We start from the raw sequence: 23,874 nt of genomic DNA, 5'->3' as shown, positions 1-23,874 counted from the left end.
ACTTCACATTTATGTGCCACTTCGTGTTGGTCTATCACATGAAATCCTAAGAAAGAACATTTACGTTTTTGGCTATAACATGACAAAATGTGGAAAATTTCAAGGTATAGAAATACTTTTTTCAAGGCGCTGTACATAAGATGGTTTGGACAAAATGGTTTGTAACAGAATCCAGAGGACACCTGACCTTTCATACACTACACCCTTTCCTTAGTGATGACTTTGGCAACAGAATGGTTGCCATTCAACAAAACTTTGTAATTACAGACTGATGGCTGAAAATGCTATATACATTTGTAAATTAAAATCAGACTGGAGGTATTTATACATTAAAATAAGGACTGTATGAATAACAGACTTGGCCCTTTTTGTTAGGCCAAGTTCACAAATACAGAAGAGAATCCAGTTTGTGTAATCTCCAAGAGAGTCCATCAGGGGAAGAAATTGTAGTCAATAGGAGAGAACAGCACAAATACAACCAATGCGAGTGTGCGTGGAGCTTTTCAACTAACTTGAGTATACTTGGGAGGCATTGAAACCCTTCTGAAGCCAATGTGAACATAGCTTTAAAAACAAAAATGCAACGTGCAGTTATTTCAGGGAAGAGAAATCGGATTGCTGGTTGCTGTGGGTTCATGCACTATGCCCTGTCTATTATAAAACAATTTCTATTCATCGCACTGTATCCTCCACAGGCATGTTACCACCAGTGACTAATCAGTTCAGTGGCTTCCTTTTCTAGAAATAGTAAAGCCATCCATACACCTTTTACCCGCAATTTGTTAATGTTCACAAATACAATAAGACCTGATTTTAAGTGTCTAGCCAAAAGGCTATTTCTCCTCCTAATCAATGCGTCTGGACAGTGTACAGATCAGCGACACAAGAGAATAAAATCTTCATGTACAGATCAAAGAAAAAGAAGGGGGGGTTTTTGGCATTTAGATCACTAGTGAAAGTCCAGCAACCATAAAGTAACGTACACGCCTGATCTGCTGCTATAGACAGCTTACATTTGTTTAAAAAAAAAAAAACACTGCAAGTTATATAAATTGTAGACCCTGTCACCAAACCATTAATTACAAAAAAAGTAATTATATACATACATACATATATAATATATATTCATACACACACACACACACACTCATCATGCCTGTTATTTACCTGGGGAAAAAAAAAAAAAAAGACATCCAAGAGTCCTAAGGCTTTCACACTGGAGTTAAATTTTAAAGCGACCTTAAAGCGCATTGACGTACCTATAGCGTCAATGAGCAATTTGGATGCGTCGTACAGGCGTTCATGTTGTTTCAGGCAACACTCCTCAAAACGCCTTGCAAATTGTTTTTTTTTTCCCTTCTCTACAAGGCTGAAATGGAAAATGATCACTTTTGATGCTTTGCAACCACACCGTAAACACGTTTACAGTGCATTTATGGTGCGGTTGTGGGGTGTTTCATTACAAGTGAACAGAGGCAGATCGAAAGCATCAATGCCTGCCCAATGCTGCAGGCAGCATTATTTTTGCAACGCTAACACTGCAGCGTGAACGCCTCCATCAGCTCCCTATTGTAAAAGTTTTGAGTAGTGTTGATGGGTCATCAGGAAGATGTAAAAACACAACCTAGCTGCCAATTTTCAATACCTGTGTGAAAGAGCCCAAAAGACTACTGCTGGGTGTCATCTTTGATGTGATGTCAGCAGCCCCAGCAGATTTAGGAGGTGTCAATCGACATGTTAAAGCAGGGATATGCAAAAAAACTACAACAGCTGGGGGTCCGCTAATTGCATTTTCCTGCTCTAAAGCATTTGCCTCTGTTCCTCCATATATTGTGTGTGTATGTGTGTGTGTGTGTGTGTGTGTATGTGTGTGTGTGTGTGTGTGTGTGTGTGTGTGTGTGTGTGTGTGTGTGTGTGTGTGTGTGTGTATGTATGTATGTATGTATGTATGTATGTGTATATATATATATATATATATATATATATATATATATATATATATATATATATATATATATATATATATATATATATCTAATATGTACAGCGGTGAAAGGAGGAGGGGCAAAGGAGCTGGACCAACACAGATAGCGACAGTTAAAGACTTCTAGAAGAGGAGAAGGCTATGATGTGGCAGAAAGGAGGGGAAAAACGTACTCGGGAATCAATTCTTCCTGGAGTGACCAAATTTCCTTGCATATTCAAAGGCCATCGCAAGTTAATAAAATTGTTTATGGAAAAGGAAAAACACTGAAATTAACCATTAAATATACCTTTTTTTGCTGCCATTTTACCTACAATTCTTTTAAATTGGTGACGAAGTCTAACAGATTACAGGGCTAAGAACTGAAATCTGTGGCTGTAGTGAACTTCCCAAAAAATAAAATAAAAAATGGAGGTATGCCATGGAAAACGGAAATGAGCTTTCAACACTTCAGAATAATCCATTGAATAAAAGCTGAATTTTCAATTGACTGGAATGAGTTACTACACATCACTGTTCTCTCCTTGGTGTTTGATTAAACCAATAGGGTGCTATAGAGCAAACCACAACTAGCTCAGATTGATAAACTTTACAATGTTCTTGTCAGAAAATTCATTAGCAAGTTACAAATAAAGAATATAAATACATCCCAGAGTGTAGTGTGGTTTTGTTTGAACTATTTCAACATTTCAAACTATTTCAATGCAAACTGATTTTCTTAGATCGGGACATTGCTTGAACACATTTTAACACCTGAACTGAGTTTTGCAAGTTTGTCATGCATTAGTAAAACTACATATCGCAATGACTTCGTGTATATAGGTGAATACCTTGGGGTTTTCTTTTCAGGACAAATTGGGCTTTCATTACAGTATGTGGTAAATCGTAATGAATATCTAATAATTTTTTATTTTTTTTTAAACAAAGGAAAAAACTGTCCCAAAATAGTAAAACTATAATATTTATTGTAGCTGCATATTTCTTGCTGTTAACATGAACTACCACCAAAGAGGCCAAAACTAATTCTCCTGCTCCTGACAATTGCAGCAATGCCACATATATGTATGTTTGTAGCCATAGTAAGGCCCATTTCATTTTTTTTACCCTACCTAAAAACACACAGATATTAAATTTAAAAACCACTCTTGTTTTTAATCCCAACTAAAACATACTAACCCTGCCCTAAATCAAATCTCTCTATATAGTTATTTGACCTTTTTAATTTTTTTTTCTTTTGCAATCTTTTCCTCTAGCAATGTATTTTTTCTCCAGTCAAGAGGAGAAACACAGCTCTGTCTCTGTACATTGTGGTCTCAGCACAAAACACAGGTACACTCATGTGGCCCCACAGAAGAAGACGCACACATTGAGGCTGCCTGTGTGTATACTCGGCAAGAAGGTTTTAAGCCTAGTACACATGGGATGAATGTCAGGCGGCCAAAAAAAAAAAAAAAAAAAGGAGGGGGGGGATGGGCTGACATTTGGCCCGACATAAACCGGGTATTTGGCCGGCTTCTCTCAGAGTCATTCCCGAAAAAGGTCTGCCGACTTGCAGAGCAGGGAAGATCACCGTACTAACATTGGATTGCGTTGGTAGGGTGTACAAGGTTTTAATGTGGTAGCCTAAAGTTCTAATTTTCAACTGAAAAGACTGATGATGTCTAATCTTAGACCATGCATTTATCAGCTTTCATCCGACCTCACACAAAATGCATCTAGTTAGCACAGAGATCGATCATTGCAGGGGTCTCCAAACTATGGCTCTCCAGTTGTTCAAGAACTACAATTCCCATCATGCCTAGTCATGTCTTTGAATGTCAGTTTTACAAGCCTCATGCAATGTGTAGTTCTGCAACAGCTGGAGGGTAGTAGTTTGGAGATCCATGGTCTAGTTCAGGGATCTCCAAACTACGGCCCTCCAGCTGTTGCGGAACTACACATATCATGAGGCACTTTAAAAAACACTGACATTCAAAGACATGACTAGGCATGACTAGGCATGATGGGAATTGTAGTCCCTGAACAACTGGAGGGCTATAACTTGGAGACCCCTGCTCTAGACGGTGGAACTATGATGGGGTAAACTGTGTAGAGGCACCTGACCACAGCAAGCAGTGACCTATTTAATGAGAAGTACATTTAGGTGTAATATCCAAATACAACTTTATATAAGCATGGATACAAAGTGCTGTTCCCAGGGTCACACTGATAATTCAGTGAACATTGCTGGGACCAGAGTCTCCAAATTCTTTCATATGTGCCTTGAGGACTCAAGCTACATTATCTACTCATCAGATTTACCAGCTATATGATCTACCCATCTGCATTATTAGCTATACATCACTATTCCTTGCCTCGGTGACTCATAACCAGTTTTAATCCTTTTTAGTTAAAATAAAATATATAACCAACAGGGTGCGCGAGATCTTCCATCTTAAACCACTGTGTGCTGGATGGGTTTTCGCCATTGTATGAAAGTATGCACAGTATACTTGCACATTATGGCACACCTACCATACAAGCGTGTCCTTCTCCAGCTCTGTGCAACACGAGCTTCATCTCCCAACACCATCTCTACTACTTCTGGGTTTCCAGGCATTCCCTCTAGTCACTGGGCGCCCATTGATGATGTAAATCATGTGCAAAGGAGTTACATGATCCCTGGCACCCGAGTTGAGAATGTACACTGCAAGGTTCATGCACCATATAGCGTACTAAACGGAAAGGGACAGAAGAAAGTGTACGCCTTCTGTAAAAAAGTACCTACCTCTTTTTTTTCCCCTCTAGAGTTTACCTACACTTTAATAGCAATGGCAGTTGGGTGAAGCCAGAAATTTGATGGAGTATGGATGAGATGATCTTTTTCAGCAGATGGGTGATGCAGCTATCAGTTAGCAATAGTCTGGCCCTTTAAAAGTTGCATCTGGTGACCAACCATCAAGAAGTAATGTACAAGCAGTAAAAAAAAGGAAAAAAGCAAAGAATAATAAAAAAATAGCATTTGTGGTAATCCTATGCAGAGGAAACCATTCATAAAAATAATTTGAGACATTCACAAGCCAGCCAAACTGTACAGAAGTAGAGCATCACATTCAAGGTTGTCAAATGGTTTCCAGGGAATGTAGAAGACAGTCGAATCAGTGAATGGAAACACACATATCAAATATGGCTTTGCTAGATTTAAGGCATAGCAATTTGCAGGGTGCTCAAAGCAGAATGAGTGATGTTATGATGCTTCGAAAAAGGAATTTCAATTTCTGGTTTCAAATCCTGTATTTTTATACAGTGAAAGGTAAACAAAATAACCTGTATATCATGAAGTATTTATTGCTGAGGAAAAAAACATTTTCTTTGCTCACAATGCATTTGTCCAAAGGTGCTTAGCATGTCATTAATATAAACAGCGTCTGCTTCTCAAAAACCCCCTCAGACATAAGTGAGAAACTCATTCCTGTACGGAGTCTTCGAAAATAACCTTGTATTCAGATATAAGGCTCCATGCACACTGGACGTTAAAGTAACATTATAAAAATGCCAGTAGCTTTGCAATGAGACTTTCAACATTTAACGTTTTTGCAATAGCATTTATTAGCAATTTTTTCAATGTTAGGGTTTTTTTTTTCCAATGGATCAAAAACGTTAAACGCTGGCGTGCCATGTTTTTGAGCATTTATCAATGTTTATCAGCGTTTACCGTTTTTTGTGGTCAGAAAAATGTCTCCTGAATGCAATTTTATGGCGTTCAGAAAACAGCCCATAAAAACTCCACTGCTGATCAACATCCAAAACCGTCCATGTGTACATGGACGCATATGATAACAGAGGGGAGTTTATGAGCTTCATTGTGCATGGGGCATAAAAGTGATAGTAGAGCACAGTTATAGCTGAACATCAGGTTCTTTTGAAATATGACATTAAACCTGCTTCTTCATCAAGGCAAACAGCAATATTCACTAACCCACTGCAACCAATCAAAATGCATCTTTCACTAATCTAACTCCAGGGAAGTGAAACGTGATTGGTTGCTAGCGGTCAGCACTTCCCTTATTAGTCTGCATGTGTTAGCTGGAATGGAGTCACGCATAAGAGGGAGCCTACATGTAAGCAGTATCAAACAATGGTCCAACCTCTCACAGTGGAAACAAATATTTGCTATAGGAGCAATCAATGCAGCATTGCCCATCAACGTGGCAGAAAAAAAAATCTCAGGAGCTAGAAAGCCAACAAGAAAATACTGCTTGTGCCCTAACTTAACCTAACCAACCAAGCCTTCAATTTCCCCTCATGTTGCTACGCAAAAGGTATGTTGTAGCCAGGAATCTTTTTTTTCCCCATTTCTTTTTCAATTATATTTCTAGCATGATTATTCCATTATTGATTAGATCCCTCCCCCCCCCCCCCCCCCAATTTCACTGGAGCGCTGGGCTCTGGAGGGGGCAGGAGTGGCTGGCTCAGGCTCTTAGCAGCTCACTGAGAGGCTGAGCCAGGTGCTGGTCCAGGGTTGTGGGTGGATCCCAACCATGTTGTTGCAACCTTTCCCAGCCTGGACCTGCACTGTGATGTCAGCCAACAGCAGGCTTTTGCCGACTGTCTGCTGAAAATGGGTCACAGGAGTGCAGAACGAACTGCACTCCTGTGATCCACAGGAGAAGTACAGCCAAACAAGCTTTGGCTGTACTTCTCTTAAGTACATTTAGCAGCCTCAAATGGAAAATATACTTTGCTTGGGACCTGCAGATGCCTTACACTTCATCTTACGACAAATATATAAATTTTTCACAACCGATTTCTGCCTTATAAATAATTATTAGTATTCAGGAAGCACATATAAAGAGTAAACAGTAAGAAAACTAGAATACAATTTTAAGCAAGCATTTCTACTTTAAGTGCATTATCAGTAAAACTTGCTTGACATTTCTTTGCATATTTACATTATAGTTTTACACGAACTCACACGCCAGACCATGCTCCCATTGGTGACTAGCACCAAAAAAATACAGGAGGCACGTGCCAAAAATTAAATTAATTTCAGAATTTCTAACTCTGAGCAATCATTTGTATTATAGATCTACTAAAAAAAGGTAGCTGAAAAGGAGGGACTGTTGCATTGCACAAGACCATTAGGATAAAAGCAAGGCCTAGAAAGAGGTCATACGGACTCTACCAGAGCCAGTGATGAGGTTTCCAAGTCCTCTGTGTACTTGAACCTGAACTGGGCCATATTCTACTCGCTCCCCATCCACAGTAAGGATTCCTTTTGTCGTTAGAGGCTCTAAGCGGAACGCTCGAACAGGAACATGCACAACGTATGGACATTCCATTCCAACATGTGTCCCTTTTTCCATTGCCAAAAAAAGTCGAACAAGGGCTGTCCGAGAGATTCCAGCCTTTACAAAGAATAGGTGAACCAGTCCATCATCAAAGTAGGAAAATGGTGCTGTGAATAAGTCGGCCCCAAGGTGAGTCTGATAGATACCCAGCACAAGAACAAAGTCTCCTTCCACAGTAACCCAGGATTTGGGTAAAGGTTGCCCCAAAGGAGGCAAAAGATCATCCTTGGGTCCGTTTACCTGGTGGTGTGTAGGAAGCTCCACATCATTTGGCAGCACATGGTCATGCTCAGACAGGCCATCAGGTACTGAGTCAAACGTGAACTGGGAGGTGTGCAATGCTGTTGGAGAGCCAGGAGAAGGTGAAGTCTCAAAACTTGGTAGCTCATTGGTGTCGAGTGCAGCAGAGCTTCTCTCATACATAATATTACGCTCCTCACAGAGACCCATATCTGAAATAGTACGGTGCAGCTGGGAACGTTGTATTGGAGCAAGGCTTCCATTGGGAGATAGGGTGATACTCCTGCAAATGGGACGGTGCGCATCCAATACAGGCAGATAAGAAAGGCGGCCTCTGTAAGTACGCAAGGAAGCAACTCTTACCATGGTCCCAAAAGTGAAACGAGCAGAGCCCATGTGTCTGTACTTTTCACTTTCAATGTCCACATCGGAGATGAAGCCCCAAGCCACACTCAGAAAAGAAAAAGAGCGAGTACCAGAGCAGGTTGTGACAGACACGAGGTCCATAGGCATAACAGTACCATGGCACAGCAGCAAGATACAGTTAAGTAGCAGCTCTGACCCCATTGCCTGCTCAAACCTAAAAGAAAAAAAAAAGAAAGAAAACAAAAATCATACAACATGTCAAACTAAAAGATCTTCAGCTAGAAAAACATTTTATACTAATGCTTGAAACATTAATTGTAATTCATTTTGTAGTTCCAGTACCAAAGCCACAACATTAAAGCAAACATACCTGTGCAGACATGCTTGAATTAACAATAAAGATAAAGATTAGGCAATGGTACCCACTTTTCTGAGAACCCACAGCTGCAGGGTGCCACGGCTCAAGCAAAAACATGTTGTGGTGGGTATGATCTGCAGGATGCAACTTTCTAGATTTATACATAGTTGGCGCTGAAGATATATAGTTGAATGCGCCCAACAACGCACTGTGCCTTTCAATGAAGTGGGGCCCTGAACTGTGTTGTGGGATGAGCAGTACAAGTCAAAGCTTCTAGGATTCATCTAATAGATTCTAGTACTTCTCTGAAGTGACAAGGCAATTTATAGGTTTTTTGATTTGGGTTTGAAACGACTCAGTTGCAAACAAAGTTGACCAGCGTGCTAAGCCTGGCAAAACTGCACATATATTAGACCACAGGGTTTTATTGTCACTTTTAATATACAAGTTACTACAAAAGATAGCTTAGCTGTCCTTACACACAGGTCTGGGCTGCAAAAACAAACCCATGTACAGAAGTGTTAAAAAAAAAAAAAAAAACTGATACAAACCAGAACCCAAGCTACAAATGAAGCAAAAGCTATAAACATTGTTTTAGTTCACCTTGTGTTAGCAAAAGTTTCTCAGTAGCTATCAGTGTAAGCGCTAACAGGTGGCCCCTTGTATAAGGCTTAACTCTCTAACTAGTTCACCTCTTTGGAGGTGTCCGATACGTCCAAAGAGTGTAAAGGTGAACACAAGCGCACAGGCTTTAAAATGACTGTAAAGTCTTTTTTTATTACAAACATGCTATACTTACCTGCTCTTTGCAATGGTTTTGCAAAGAGTCGCCCGATTCTCCTCTTCCCAAGTTCCCTTCCAGGGCTCCTGGCTCTTCCTCTTCTCGGTGTGCCATCATAGGAAAGCCACTCAATCCCAAGCCACACTGCCTGCATCCATAGACAGACCTCGTCACAAGGATTTGACTAACAGCAGCAGGTGCCAATGGCTTCTGCTACCTCAGCAAAGTCTGTAAGAGCCACCACAGACGGCACAGCACTGGATTGAGTGAGGGCTCAGTTAAGTATAGTATAAGGGGGAGCGAAGGGGCACTACTGTTACCTAAAACATTTCTTACCTTAATGCAGGGAATCCACCCCACAGGCCAAGGTTTTAGTTTTTGTGTACCTCACATCAGGCTATAGTTTTAGATGCAAGTAGTTTTCAAATATCAGTCCTACTATAATCTTTGGCTTTGTGAACCTCGAGTTGAGCAGTTTTGTTTTCAGTGGCTAAACCGATGATTAAGTCTTGTGATATCTGAACGCTGTGTTTTTATAGTGACATTTAGCAAATAGCATGTCAAACGGCTGTTTATTTCTGTAGCACACCTTCAGTTTAAGTCCACTGTATTTTTTGCTCCTGCAGTTTATCCATTCTTGTCATATGCTGCCAGGAGCCCATTTTTTGGGGCAAGTGCATCTGTAATTCAGACCGTCACTATGCTGCAGATGAACGGATATAGCTGACTCATGTTGCTTTAAAAACTGACATGTCAATGTGCTAATTGACACATCTCGTTTACAGATATCACATGCTGTTAATTGGCAACCAATCCCTTATGACTCACTATTGCACCGTTCGCAATTGTGGTTTAGTCACTTCAAAGTTAAAGATTAAGTAACTGCACAATAAAACAATGGGACTATGCTACATTTTATAGTGTTTATAACGTTTCACAAGAATGTAACACATTACACTGTAACGAGGTATCAGAACAAAAGGGAGGTACAAGAGAAACCATTTAGCAGGCATCGGAGACCAGTGTATTAAAAGAGAGAGCAGCATATAATTGGAATCTGAGCAGTAGAATTATAAGTAGAATTATAAGCATATCATCTGAAGCAATGTTTGCAGGAGTGTCACAATTTGGAAATCAGGTGCAGTGGAGGATATAAAAGGGGTGATTAGTCTCTTTATTACCTGTATGTAGAAGAGATTAAGAAGAGGGGTTGACTAAGAATAGTTTAGGTGAGTGTAGAAAAAGGGGTAAGTAGTAAAGTGTAGAAAGGGGGAGAAAGGGTGTTCAAATGGGAAAACATTGGAGTACTTCATTGTAAGCTAAAAAACATGACTGTTTTTGGCACTAAGCAATTTAACCTGATATAACAGAGGGGATTCTAGTTCATAGGGAAAGTTATTTTTCATTGTATAGCAACAGCACGGGAGGGGAGGGGAGGGCACCGCTCACTCACACACAAACGAACTGACAGGCAGGGAGGGGAGGAGGGAGAGAGGACAGAGACAGGAAAGCTGCGGATGACGGAGGCATGTAAACTGACCATGGTGTCAGGGCGCAGCAGCCCCAATACACCATGGTCAGTCTACAGGGGGGAGGGTATAGCCAGGCAGGATCATCCAGGTTTTTTAGGGGACAGAAAGGGCCAAATGACACCGCACATGCACTGCTGTATAACATGCTTTCAAGGAACAGGATTTTTTTTTAGGGTAACACTTTAAAGTTAGTGCTTTCATTTTTGTTTCACCGAGTCTAGAGAGGTCTGAAAGCATATTGAATAGGTTAGGTAAGGTAATGTGAGGGAAGTAAATATTCAGGAGACAGTTGAGCAAACACAATCTTAAATGGTGTGTATCTGCGATTTCTAGGTACTGGATTGTAACTGTAAGTGGTTCCAGGGCTTAGATAAAAATAAATGCCTATATAAGGCATCCCTGTCTGGTTCCTCAAAAGCATGGAAAAGCATTCAGAACTGAACTCTGCTTATTCTATCACGACAAACAGAGAATCGTGAGCTAGGCAAAGAGCAAATATTGCAGAAATTGTGCATCTTGAATGGTCTCAAGGTTCTGGTAATTGGAAGCATCTAAACAACTCTTCTGCTTTTTCTAAAGGGAAGGAATCATAAGAAAGAGCAGAACTGGGATAGTAAGGATTTAAATTCAGATAATATTTCAATTGTGCCAGTCACTGGACAACCCAGATTTCAGTCAGACCTGTGACACTACCTATTGCCACTGACTAACAGAATAGCTACTCCCCTCATTAAACCATGGAAGCATATGGGAAAAGTGGGGCAAGAAGCAAGTGCCACATCTACTATATGGCAATGTGTTACCATCTAATAAGTGGATGTGTGAAGGAAAGAAGTCTTGGGTAAGAGGTAGGTGGGGTCTGGAGAGATTTATTAGGACATAAGAGGCCAGAGTTGTACCACAAACGATCTGGTAATGTTAGTATTGCGAGCCACAGGGGAAGTACCCTTGTGCCCCCATGCAAAGCCAAGATGTAGGTTAGGTGCTTATTGGTGGTTGTTGCAAAGGGAAAACGTGCAGGAGATTGTCAGGGCTCTCAAAACATAGCATAGGTTTCAGGTTAGAATAAAGCCCAAATCTAATGTTGAGATGTTGCCCCTGAGCTCCTAAATAGCAAGCCCAAAGTGATTATAGTACTTGACAGTATATAATCATAGTGAGTAGCACAAAGTCAAATAAGCAAGGTTTAAGCATGAATTAGCAGGTGTGTAGAGGGCACAAGGCAAGTGTCAGTCCATAAGAGTTCAAAAGCAGTTTGCATCAGGAGTACATAGCCAGGGATAGAGAAGTAAAACACAGTCAAGGAAAATTGCAGCTTCTGGCGTGATGTAGTGCGTTCGTGGGGTCGATTTACAAGCTTGTGTTTGGAATAATAAAGCAGGGATGTGCATCCTAAAGGTTAGAGTGCAAGTGTGTAGTTCCATGTGCACTTACAAGCTAACTGTTCTCTAAGGTTGGTAGATACTGGTCAAATATCGGCCGACTCAACAGAAACCGTCCGACATGCGGCCAGTATGTACAGCAACCGTATCAAGCGGGGATGCTGCAAAACTAGCAGATGTCCAACATGATCAGCACTCGCAGCCAAACAGCTCAAGTTCCACACCTTTATAAGGATACTTGTCTGTTCCTAATCCACTATAATCTTTTCTAGTGATGTACCATTTCTCAGACAGGTGCAGCCACATGTGGAGTAAGCAGCTTTACAAACTAGATTTTGTGCAAAGGATCCTTCATGCTACCCATAGTCTTCTGGACCAGGCGTGGTGGACACTTTTCTGCAATGGCTGACACTGGGGAGCAGGCAAACCTCACAGGACTGGAGTAGCTTTTCTAGGAGGTATCTCTTCTTATATAGAATAGTTAACATGGGTAGTAAAAAAAAAGGAGGTTTTAGGTGTTTTCAGTTTAATGGTTAGTATGATAGATACCAGAATTTAAGTTTACCTTAAGACTACAACAACCAAAATGCAGAGTCTTACAAATAGAGTACACCCCTCACATTTTTGTAAATATTTTATTATATCTTTTCATGCAACAACACTGAAGAAATTACACTTTGTCACAATGTAAAGTAGCGAGTGTACAGCTTGTATAATTTACTGTCCCCTCAAAATAACTCAACACACAGCCATTCCCATCTAAACCGCTGGCAACAAAAGTGAGTAAACCCCTAAGTGAAAATGTCCAAATTGGGCCCAAAGTGTCAATATTTTGTGTGCCCATCATTATTTTCCAGCACTGCCTTAACCCTCTTGGCCATAGAGTTCACCAGAGCATCACAGGTTGCCACTGGAGTCCTCTTCCACTCCTCCATGATGACATCATGGAGCTGGTAAATGTTATAGAGACCTTGCGCTCCTCCACCTTCCGTTTGACATGCTTGGCCAGTTCAACGCCTTTAACTTCACCTTCTATAGCAAGGCAGCGGTCATCTTGGAGGTGTGTCTGGGGTCGTTATGTTGGAATACTGCCCTGCGGTTCAGTTTTCAAAGGGAGAGGATCATGCTCTGCTTCAGTATGTCACGGTACATGTTGGCATTCATGGTTCCCTCATTGAAATGTAGCTCCCCAGTGCTGGCAGCACTCATGCAACTCCAGACCATGAGACTCTTACCACCATGCTTGACTGTAGGCAACACACACTTGTCTTTGTACTCCTCACCTGGTTGCTGTCACACGCTTGACACCATCTGAACCAAATACGTTTATCTTGGTCTCATCAGACCACAGGACATGATTCCAGTAATCTATGCCCTTAGTCTGCTTGTCTTCAGCAAACCGTTTGAGGGCTCTCTTTTGCACCATCTTTAGAAGAGGCTTCCTTCTGGGATGACAGCCATGCAGACCAATTTGATGCAGTGTGCAGCGTATAGTCTGAGCACTGACAGGCAGTAATGCTTGCAGCACTCATACACCCATTTCCCAAAGACAACCTCAGGATAGGATGCTGAACAGGTGCAGTCAATGTCTTTGGTTGACCATGGCGAGGACTGTTCTGAGTGAAATCTGTCCTGTTAAACCGCTGTATGGTCTTAGCCATCATGCTGCAGCTCAGTTTCAGTCTCTCGGCAACCTTCTTATAGCCTAGGCCAGTGATGGCGAACCTTGGCACCCCAGATGTTTTGGAACTACATTTCCCATGATGCTCATGCACTCTGCAGTGTAGTTGAGCATCATGGGAAATGCAGTTCCAAAACATCTGGGGTGCCAAGGTTCGCCATCACTGGCCTAGGCCATCTTTATGTAGAGCAACAGTTCACACCCCGAGACCTTGCAACACTAACGGATCACATAACACTGGGGAGGGAAAATGGCTAATTACACCCAATTTGGACATTTTGAGGTGTGCTCACTTCGCCTACCAGCGGTTTAGACATTAATGGCTGTGTGTTGAGTTATTTTGGAGGGACAGCATATTTACACTGTTATACAATCACTAACTTACATTGTAGCAAAGTGTAATTTCTTCAGAGTTGTCACATGAAAAGATATAATAAAATGGTTAAAAAATGTGAGGGATGTACTCACTTTTGTGAGATACTGTATGTTCTATGTTGATAGTAAGGCTACATCATTCAGATATGCCCAAGATATAGTTGATCATAAGCATCTCCTCATCATTAAGAGGTGTGTCAAACTGAAGGGACACCCAAGTTCCTTTTGCATATGCCCCAAGTCCTGTATTTACAGTTTCTCTGCACATTGTAGGTCTAACAATGCTTGGCCTACTAATATGGCTAGAGAACACTGGTGTTTTCTGGAATCTTTTTTAATTCAGGGTTTTTCAATAAAGCATACAATAAAGCATCTGTCTTGCAAAAAAATGTTGCCAAAGAGATTTGTGAAAAAGTAAAAGTGAAAGTATTCCCGCTACATATGTTCTAACAGGGGATCAGATCATTGTGATATCTATGTACATTATGTTTGGAATAACTGGGGAGGTTTATGTAGCAAATTAAGTCTCTGCTTGTATACAGTATACACAAAAAAAGTCTCAGAAAATCTGGAGAACTGATCCAAAAAGGTAGAGAGACAATTCATACATTTCTTCAATATCGTATGCCTGGACCACTACTTATCCAACGCATGCATTTCTTTCTTTCCTTTAGTGAATTGACTGACACTGTTTTAATGCAGTATTTACCATTATCGCATGCAATATTTGGGGAAAATGTGTCACGTGACTGACTACCGCATGCAATATGCTTTTATAAATGGAGCCGTGTGCGCTTTTTTCTTTTTTGTGCAAATAAAAAAAATTCACACTCACTCTGTTTTTATACACAGGGAATGCTCTCCAACACAACCACCGATTTACATTCTTGATGCCTATTCCATTACTAAGCTTAGAAATGTGACTCCTGTGTGAACCAGCTCAATATCTCTGGTGCGAGTGGTTTTCTTACCCTGCATTGTAGTTAATAGCTCCGGCCAAGGCATTTCCTGAGCCACAAGGCAAAATCCCAATAGGCATCTTTATTGCATCTTCCCAATCAGAGCGTTCCATCAAACCATTAATAACCTGAGTAGAATATACAATGACATTAGTGAGGAAATTAGGACAGCTCCTGCATACTTTTTGGAGTCTATTTCAATTTAAATCTATTTAGTATGCTGTATTAAGTTTGCAGGATTAAGGCTTCACTATTTCAAACACTATTAAATCAAAAACTAAACTAGGCATTGAAAAAAAACAAAAACAAACATGGAGTTCATTAATCCATAGCAGACAGTCAGAGCTTCACCATATAACTTCCTAAATTGTAAATTCTGATTGATTGTTATGGGTTACAACACATTATTGGTCTTAGTACTCCTAGAAAACAAAATACTTAACAAAAAACGTCATATAGAGCAAAGCTTTGCCAAACAGTGGGACATCTTACAGTTTTAGGGGATTAACCCGACTGATTATAAATACATTTGTTTTTCATACACATAAAAAAAAATAAAAAAAAAATAAAAAAAGGCATATTTAGACCACTTTCACACTGGGGTGGTTATCAGGAGCTTTAGCGCTAGAAATAGCCTCTGCTAAGGGATTGAAAACCGCCTCTCATTCATTCCAGTGCGTCTTGACACTGGGGCAGTGCACTTGCGGGACGGGAAACAAAGTCCTGCAAGCAGCATCTTTGGGGCAGGTTGGCAGTGCTGTATACAGAGCTCTCAAAATGCCCTGCCCATTGCCATTAATGGCCAGTGCTTTCAAAGCGCCAGAAAAGCTCTGCAAATCTAGAGTTTTTAACCTCTTTTTTGGGGTTAAAAGTGCCACGCTAGCAGTCAAAAAGTTTTACTTACACAGCAATGAAAGCAGCCCAAGACCCCATTCCCACCGAGGTGCTTTACAGGTGCTATAGCGCTAAAAATAGTGCCTCTCCTGTCACTCCAGCGTGAAAGCCTGAGTGCTTTGTGGTGGTGCGCTTGCAGGACGCTTGATAAAGTCCTGCAAGCAGCTTTTTCAGGCGCTTTAGGAGCGGTGTTTACACCGCTCTTAAAGCGACCCTGCCCATTGAAACCAATGGGCAGCGCCGCAAAAGTGCTGGAAAAGCGCCACTGCAGCAGTGCTTTATGGTCACTTTGAACCCTTTTTTGGCTGCTAGCGGGGGTTAAAAGCACCCCACTAGTGGCCGAAAAGCAATGCGCTGTTAAAAATAGTGGCACGTCCGGTGCTGCTCTGTGTGAAAGCGCCCTTAGAGTGTTGATATTTAATGCCCACATGCCATGGTGTACTTGAAAGATGGTAAACAACAAGAGGGGTCATTTAGTAAACATTGAATTTTTATAAAGATGTAAGTGCTTTAACAGGACACTACATTTTTTTTCCAAAAAAATAATCCACACACACATCCACTACTTAAAATGGAACTTTAGTCAGAAAATTAGGTCCTAATAGATCACTTCAGGCTGACCCCTTTTACAGGTAAAGCTATGTAAAATTAAAAATAAGTGCCTATACTGTTTAAAATCCAGTAATGCACGGTCTCACTCTGCTCATGCTCAGTTGCTCTTTATTCTCAGCACTGTGCCTAAAAGTAGAGCCACTAGAGGACAATCAGCCGACAGCTTTAGGATTTACTGTTACTGAAGGAGGAAAAAAAAACAGGAATGACACAGACTGTGCGCTGGGAACACAGATAAGGGAGGGAGAAAAGAAAAAACAGGAGCGGAGACAGAATAAACTCTGCTGCCAAGGAGACACACAAGCTTAAATCCCTTTTAATAGAAATAAAAAAGTGATCACAATTTTTTTTTTTAAAACTGTCAAAATAAAAATGAAGTAAAATTAACAATAAAAAAAAATAATAATAGATATATATATGTGTGTGTGTGAGTGAGATAGATATATATATATATATATATATATATATATATATATATATATATATATATATATATATATATATATATATATATATATATATATATATATATATATATATTTTTTTTTTTTTTTTAAAGCACCCCTGTCCCCGCACGCAGAAGCAAACGCATACAAAAGTTCTGACCACATATGAAAACGGTATTCAAACCACACATGTGAGGTGTCGCCGCGATTGTTCAAGTGAGAGCAATAATTCTAACCCTGGACCTCCTCTGTAACTCAAAACATGTAACCAGTAAAAAAAATTTTTTTAAAGCGTCGCCTATGGGGATTTTTAAGTACCGAAGTCTGGCACCATTCCACGAGTGTGTGCAATTTTCAAGCGTGACATGTTAGGCATCTATTTACTCAGCATGACTTTTTTAAAGCATGAATTTTTTTTTTTTTTTTTTAAAACACACGTTTGAAAAGTTACTGCGCAAATATCAGGCGCAATAAAAAGTTGTAATGACTGCCATTGTATTCTCTAGGGCGTCTGCTAAAAAAACATATATGATGTTTAGGGGTTCTATGTAATCTTATAGCAAATAAAATAATGATTGTTACATGTAGGATTAAAGTGTCAGAATTGGCCTGGATGCAAAGTGGTTAAAGAGGTTGTAAACCACCCTGCAGTATTTGTATCTATAGGTAAGCCTAGAATAAGGCTTACCTACAGGCACTGTAAAATATCTCCTAAACATACGCCGTTTAGGAGACACTTACTGTATACTGTGCAGATGATGACCATCTGTGCCATTTCCTCAGGGGTGCCTACCGGCTCCCACATGCATGTGCAGGAGTGACGTCACGCGGCTCTGGCCAGTCACAGAGCCGGAGTCCGCGTTCCCTGAAGGAAGATGGGCAAAGATAGCTGTGGCCTGCAGTGGGGACCATGCGTGCTTCAATCGCAGTTAAAGTATCACATAATGTGCTAGTATGTGATGCATAATAGCACATTATGCATTTACTTTGCAGGGAAGGGGGAAACATTTTTTCTCCCTTCAGAGTTTACTTCCTCTTTAACAAAGTAACCGTTTTTTGAGACCAAGGAGAGGGGGCGGGTTTCCAATAAGGAAGTAACTAATCTGGGCTTAAACAAAATGGCAGCCTCCAGCAAAAGGCAACAGGAGCAATGTGGAATGTATGTGACCAAATTATGGGTAAAGTTGCACTTTACCTACTGTTTTACCCTCTTACTATCCAAGCCATTTTTTAGTTTTAAGTACTGTCACTCTTTGAATAACAATTTGTCATGCAACACGATACCAAATACATTTTGTATTTTTTTAGGCAGATAGAGCTATCTTTTGGTGAAAATATATAATATATATATAATTTTTTTTAAAGAAAATCACTATATATATATATATATATATATATATATATATATATATATATATATATATATATATATATATATATATATATATATATATATATATATATATATATATATATATATATATATATATATATATATATATACACATATATATATACATATATATACATATAAAGAAAGGACTGAAAATTAGGAAAAGAATAAACTGTTTTAGTTTGTTATAAAAGTTTGTAAATAAAATGTGCTTATTCTTTCGTCATAGATTTAGGCCAGCTGTATTTAGCTACATTTCCTTGGTGAAAAAAGGGTATATTGTTTTTTGTGTGAATGTAATGAAATCTACAAACTATGAGATAGCTAGATGAAAATGTATCCATCCTGATGAACAAACTGCCTCATTTCTGGAGGCCCTAAAATACCAGAACAGTTTTTTTTGTGACTATTATTTTGACAATTAAGAAACTAAATACATTTTTTTTTCACAAACTTGTCAATTAACCACTTTCAGACCGGACCATTTTGCTGGTAAATGACCAGAGGTCTTTTTACACTTTGGCACTGCGCTGCTTTAACTGGTAATTGCGCGGTCATGCAATGTTGTACCCAAACAAAATTTGCGTCCTTTTCTTCCCACAAATAGAGCTTTCTTTTGATGGTATTTGATTGCCTCTGCGATTTTTATTTTTTGCGATATAAACGTAAAAAGACCGCAAATTTTGAAAAAAAATGATATTTTCTACTTTTTGTTATTAGAAAAATCCAATAAACTCAATTTTAGTCATACATTTAGGACAAAATGTATTCAGCCACATGTCTTTGGTAAAAAAAAAGTCAATAATTGTATATTTATTGGTTTGCGCAAAAGTTGTCACATCTACAAACTAAGGTACGTTTTCTGGAATTTACGCAGCTTTTAGTTTACGACTGCCTATCTCATTTCTTGAGGTGCTAAAATGACAGGGCAGTACAAAACCCCCCCAAATGACCCCATTTTGGAAAGTAGACCCCCTAAGGAAATTGATAAGAGGCATGTTGAGCCCATTGAATATTTTATTTTTTTGCCTCAAGCGATTGAATAATGACAAAAAAAAAATTTTTTTTTTTTTTTTACACAAAGTTGTCACTAAATGATATATTGCTCACACATGCTATGGGCGTATGTGAAATGACACCCCAAAATAAATTCTGCTGCTTCTCCTGAGTACGGGGATACCACATATGTGGGACTTTTTGGGAGCCTAGCCGCGTACAGGGCCCCGAAAACCAAGCACCGCCTTCAGGCTTTCTAAGGGCGTCAATTTTTGATTTCACGCCTCACTACCTATTACAGTTTTGAAGGCCATAAAATGCCAAGATGGCACAAAACCCCCACAAATGACCCCATTTTAGAAAGTAGACACCCCAAGCTATTTGCTGAGAGGCATGTTGAGTCCATGGAATATTTTATATTTTGCCACAAGTTGCGGGAAAATTACAAACTTTTTTTTTTTTTTTTTTTTTTCACAAAGTTGTCACTAAATGATATATTGCTCATGCATGCCATGGGCATATGTGAAATGACACCCCAAAATAAATTCTGCTGCTTCTCCTGAGTACGGGGATACCACATATGTGGGACTTTTTGGGAGCCTAGCCGCGTACGGGGCCCCAAAAACCAAGCACCGCCTTCAGGCTTTCTAAGGGCGTTACAGTTTTGAAGGCCATAAAATGCCAAGATGGCACAAACCCCCCCCCCCAAATGACCCCATTTTAGAAAGTAGACACCCCTAAATTTAGGGGTACACTAGTGAGACTAGGTAATAAATGGCGGGTGCCCTGAAACTATAAAAAAATAACTAACCAACCAGCGTCACCTGTAACAGTTATATGGTGATCACTGGTGAAAGGGTTAACTAGGGGGCAATCAGGGGGCTTTATGCGGTAGTATATGGGGGTCCCTGGCGCTATAAAAAGCTGCGGCGAACCTAAATACCTACCTGCCTAACTAGCGTCACCTGTGACACTAATACAGCGATCAGAAAAACGATTGCTTATTAGGCTGGGTTCACACTGGAGCGATGCGGGAACGCCACGAATGCGCGGCGGGTTCCCGCATCGCATGCCTCCCGGCGGCAGTTCACACTGCCCTATGCGAACTGCTGGGAGTGTCAGTGAAATGTTAATGACACCCCCAGATCAGTTCGCATATCGCAGTGCGATCTGCAAACTTGGATCGCATGGTGTGAACACCCATGCGATCCGATTCTGCTGCGGACCAAAAAAAGGGTCCCGTGCGAGTTTGCGGCGGGTGCGACACGAATTCAGCCATACTATCTGTATAGCTGAACTCGAATCGCACAGAGATCGGATGTGATTTGCACTGCAGTGCGGTGCGAATCACATCCGTTCTCATAAACCGCTGCAATGTGAACCCAGCCTTAGTGACACTGGCGACGGGGGGTGATCACGGGGTTAAACCTTTATTGGGGGGGTTAGGGGGGTACCTTAGAACTAAAGGGGGCTAACCCTAACTGCCCTAACAGTTATTAGTCACAAATGACACCTGCCGGGTGATCAGGGGGTTAAACGTTTATTAGGTAATAAATGGCGGGTGCCCTGAAACTATAAAAAAATAACTAACCAACCAGCGTCACCTGTAACAGTTATATGGTGATCACTGGTGAAAGGGTTAACTAGGGGGCAATCAGGGGGCTTTATGCGGTAGTATATGGGGGTCCCTAGCGCTATAAAAAGCTGCGGCGAACCTAAATACCTACCTGCCTAACTAGCGTCACCTGTGACACTAATACGGCGATCAGAAAAATGATCGCTTATTAGGCTGGGTTCACACTGGAGCGATGCGGAAACGCCGCGAATCCGCGGCGGGTTCCCGCATCGCATGCCTCCCGGCGGCAGTTCACACTGCCCTATGCGAACTGCTGGGAGTGTCAGTGAAATGTTACTGACACCCCCAGATCAGTTCGCATATCGCAGTGCGATCTGCAAACTCGGATCGCATGGTGTGAACACCCATGCGATCCGATTCTGCTGCGGGCCAAAAAAAGGGTCCCGTGCGAATTTGCGGCGGGTGCGGCGGGTGTGGCGGGTGCGGCGGGTGCGGCGAATGGCTGAACTCGAATCGCACAGAGATCGGATGTGATTTGCACTGCAGTGCGGTGCGAATCACATTCGTTCTCATAAACCGCTGCAATGTGAACCCAGCCTTAGTGACACTGGCGACGGGGGGTGATCACGGGGTTAAACCTTTATTGGGGGGGTTAGGGGGGTACATTAGAACTAAAGGGGGCTAACCCTAACTGCCCTAACAGTTATTACAGTCACAAATGACACCAATGCAAAAAAAAAAAAAAAAAAAATGACATTGGTGTCACTGTGACTGGGGGGCAGGGGTAATTGGGGGGGTGATCGGGGGGTAAAGGGGGGGTGTGAGTGTGCCTGGCATGTTCTACTGTGTGTGGGATGTGTTGGTGCAACTCACTGATCCGCTCTCCTCCGTGTCGGAACGAAAAATACCGACACGGAGGAGAGAATACATCACTTCCTCTCCTGTGTTTACATTACAGGAGAGGAAGTGATGTCACCGGGGATTTCCATTCGTCGGGAGCGATCGCGAGGGGGTGGCCATGAATGAATGGCCGTCCCCTCGTCCGGGATCGCTCCCGAACGAAAACCGACCGCCGCAGGCACCGGGCGGGGGCCCGATCGGGCCCCCGACCCGCGGGAGGCAAAGGACGTACATATATGTGCTTATGCCTGCCCGTGCCATTCTGATGACGTACATCGGCGTGAGGCGGTCGGCAAGTGGTTAAACAAGTTATTTCTGACACACAGCAAAAGGCATACTTACAATTACACCCCAAAACACATTTTGCTACTCCTCCTGAGTATGGGAATACCAAATCACAACCTAGAAACAGAGAGGGGTCCAAACTCCAAGGAGCACCTTCATGCAAATGAAAGGCATAAAACTACACATCTAATTTTCTGACTACCCATTACAATTTTTGGAGGCCCTGGAGCACCAGAACAATGGAAACACTCACAAAATTACCACATTTTGGAAAGCAAACACCCCAAGGCATGGGTGAGTCTTTTAACCACTTGCCGACCGCTGTCAGTAAATATACAATCGGCAGAATGGCACGGCTGGGCAAAGTAGCATATCCTTACATTACTTTGAATTTTGCGCTGATGGCGGCATGCATGCGTGTCTGCCGCGAGCTCCATGACCGCGGTACCAGTGGACTCGATCACCGCTGGGATACCCGCGATCGTGTCATGGAGCTGAAGAATGGGGAGATGCCAATGTAAACAGCATCTCCCTGTTCTGCCAAGTGACAGGACACTGATAGTCTGTTCCCTGTCATCGGGGGCAGCGATCAGTGTCGTGTCACTGCTAGCCCATCCCCCAGACAGTTAGAATCACTCTCCCAGGATACACTTAAATCCTCCCCGCCCTCTAGTGGCTAACCCCTTCACTGCCAGTGACATTTTTACAGTAATCAATGCAATTTTATAGCATTGATCCCTGTACTAATGCCAATGATCCCAAAAATGCGTCAAAATTTTCCGCTGTGTCCGCAATAATGTCGCAGTCACAATAAAAATCGCTGATCGCCCCCATTACTAGAAGAAAAAAAAAATATATATTTTAATAAAAATGCCATAAAAACTATGCCCTATTTTGTAGATGCTATAACTTTTGCGCAAACCAAACACTTATTGCGATTTTCTTTTACCAAAAATATGTAGAATACGTATCAGCCTAAACTGAGGAAAAAAAATATATATTTTTTTTTATATATTTTTGGGGGATATTTATTATAGCAAAAAGGAAATGCGTTTTTTTCAAAATTTACGTTTTTTTTTGTTTATAACACAAAAAAATAATAAACCGCAGAGGTGATCAAATACCACCAAAAGAAAGCTCTATTTGTGGTAAAAAAAAAGGACATAAATTTTGTTTGGGAGCCACATCGTACGACCAAGCAATTGTCAGTTAAAGTGACGCAGTGTGAATCGTAAAAAGTGCTCTGGTCAGGAAGGGGGTAAATCCTTCCGGGGCTGAAGTGGTTAAAGACGTATTTTTTTTTTTTTGCCAGAAGCTTTTGGAAAATGCAGAATGAAATAAAAAGTTTTTTTTTTTTATATAGTGCGTAGCGCACCCCTGAACTCTGCACTATAGTTATATTTGTAAGAAAAGCATAGCAAAACATTTCTACAAGGTTTGTATTGACTGAGACCCTTGTTACACTACTGCATTGCTGTAACATATTATATGCATTTGGTGCACTGTGGTGTTACTCATTTTGAATGTCACCCCAAAAGGGAAACACAAAACACGGTAAGACAACACTGTGTATTGTGGTGTGCTGCGTTACCCCCACGTCAGAAGGTACAATTTAAGATTGGTTATAGTTAGGGCTGAAACAACTAATCGATTAATCGACAACTAATCGATTTTGAAATTAATCGGCCAGTGAAATAATGGGGTTAAAAAAAAAAAAACTAAAACGAGCCCTTTATAGTACAAAAATATAACCACCACTGTAAATATTACTTTCACTGTTCTAC

The 23,874-nt window shown here is 41.0% G+C and overlaps 1 protein-coding gene across 1 annotated transcript in view; it reads right to left on the bottom strand.

The window, feature by feature from the left end:
* Positions 1-5,286: 5,286 nt before the first annotated feature.
* The window catches only part of SPHK2 (sphingosine kinase 2), an 82,588-nt gene continuing 64,000 nt past the window's right edge, over positions 5,287-23,874 (bottom strand). The window contains exons 5-6 of the mRNA XM_077457264.1: positions 15,001-15,116; positions 5,287-8,134 (exon numbers count right to left, since the gene is read on the bottom strand). Coding sequence (XP_077313390.1) covers positions 7,123-8,134; positions 15,001-15,116 — 1,128 coding nt within the window. The 3' untranslated portion in view covers positions 5,287-7,122. The remainder of the gene's footprint in view (positions 8,135-15,000; positions 15,117-23,874) is intronic.

The sequence above is a fragment of the Lithobates pipiens genome, unplaced genomic scaffold (genome assembly GCF_037356315.1).
Source record: "Lithobates pipiens isolate NorthernLeopardFrog02 unplaced genomic scaffold, aLitPip1_a1.2 Scaffold_27, whole genome shotgun sequence".
In the NCBI taxonomy this organism is placed as follows: Eukaryota; Metazoa; Chordata; class Amphibia; order Anura; family Ranidae; genus Lithobates; species Lithobates pipiens.
Note: the sequence above shows the minus strand (reverse complement) of the source record. Positions and strands in the feature narration are given on the sequence as shown.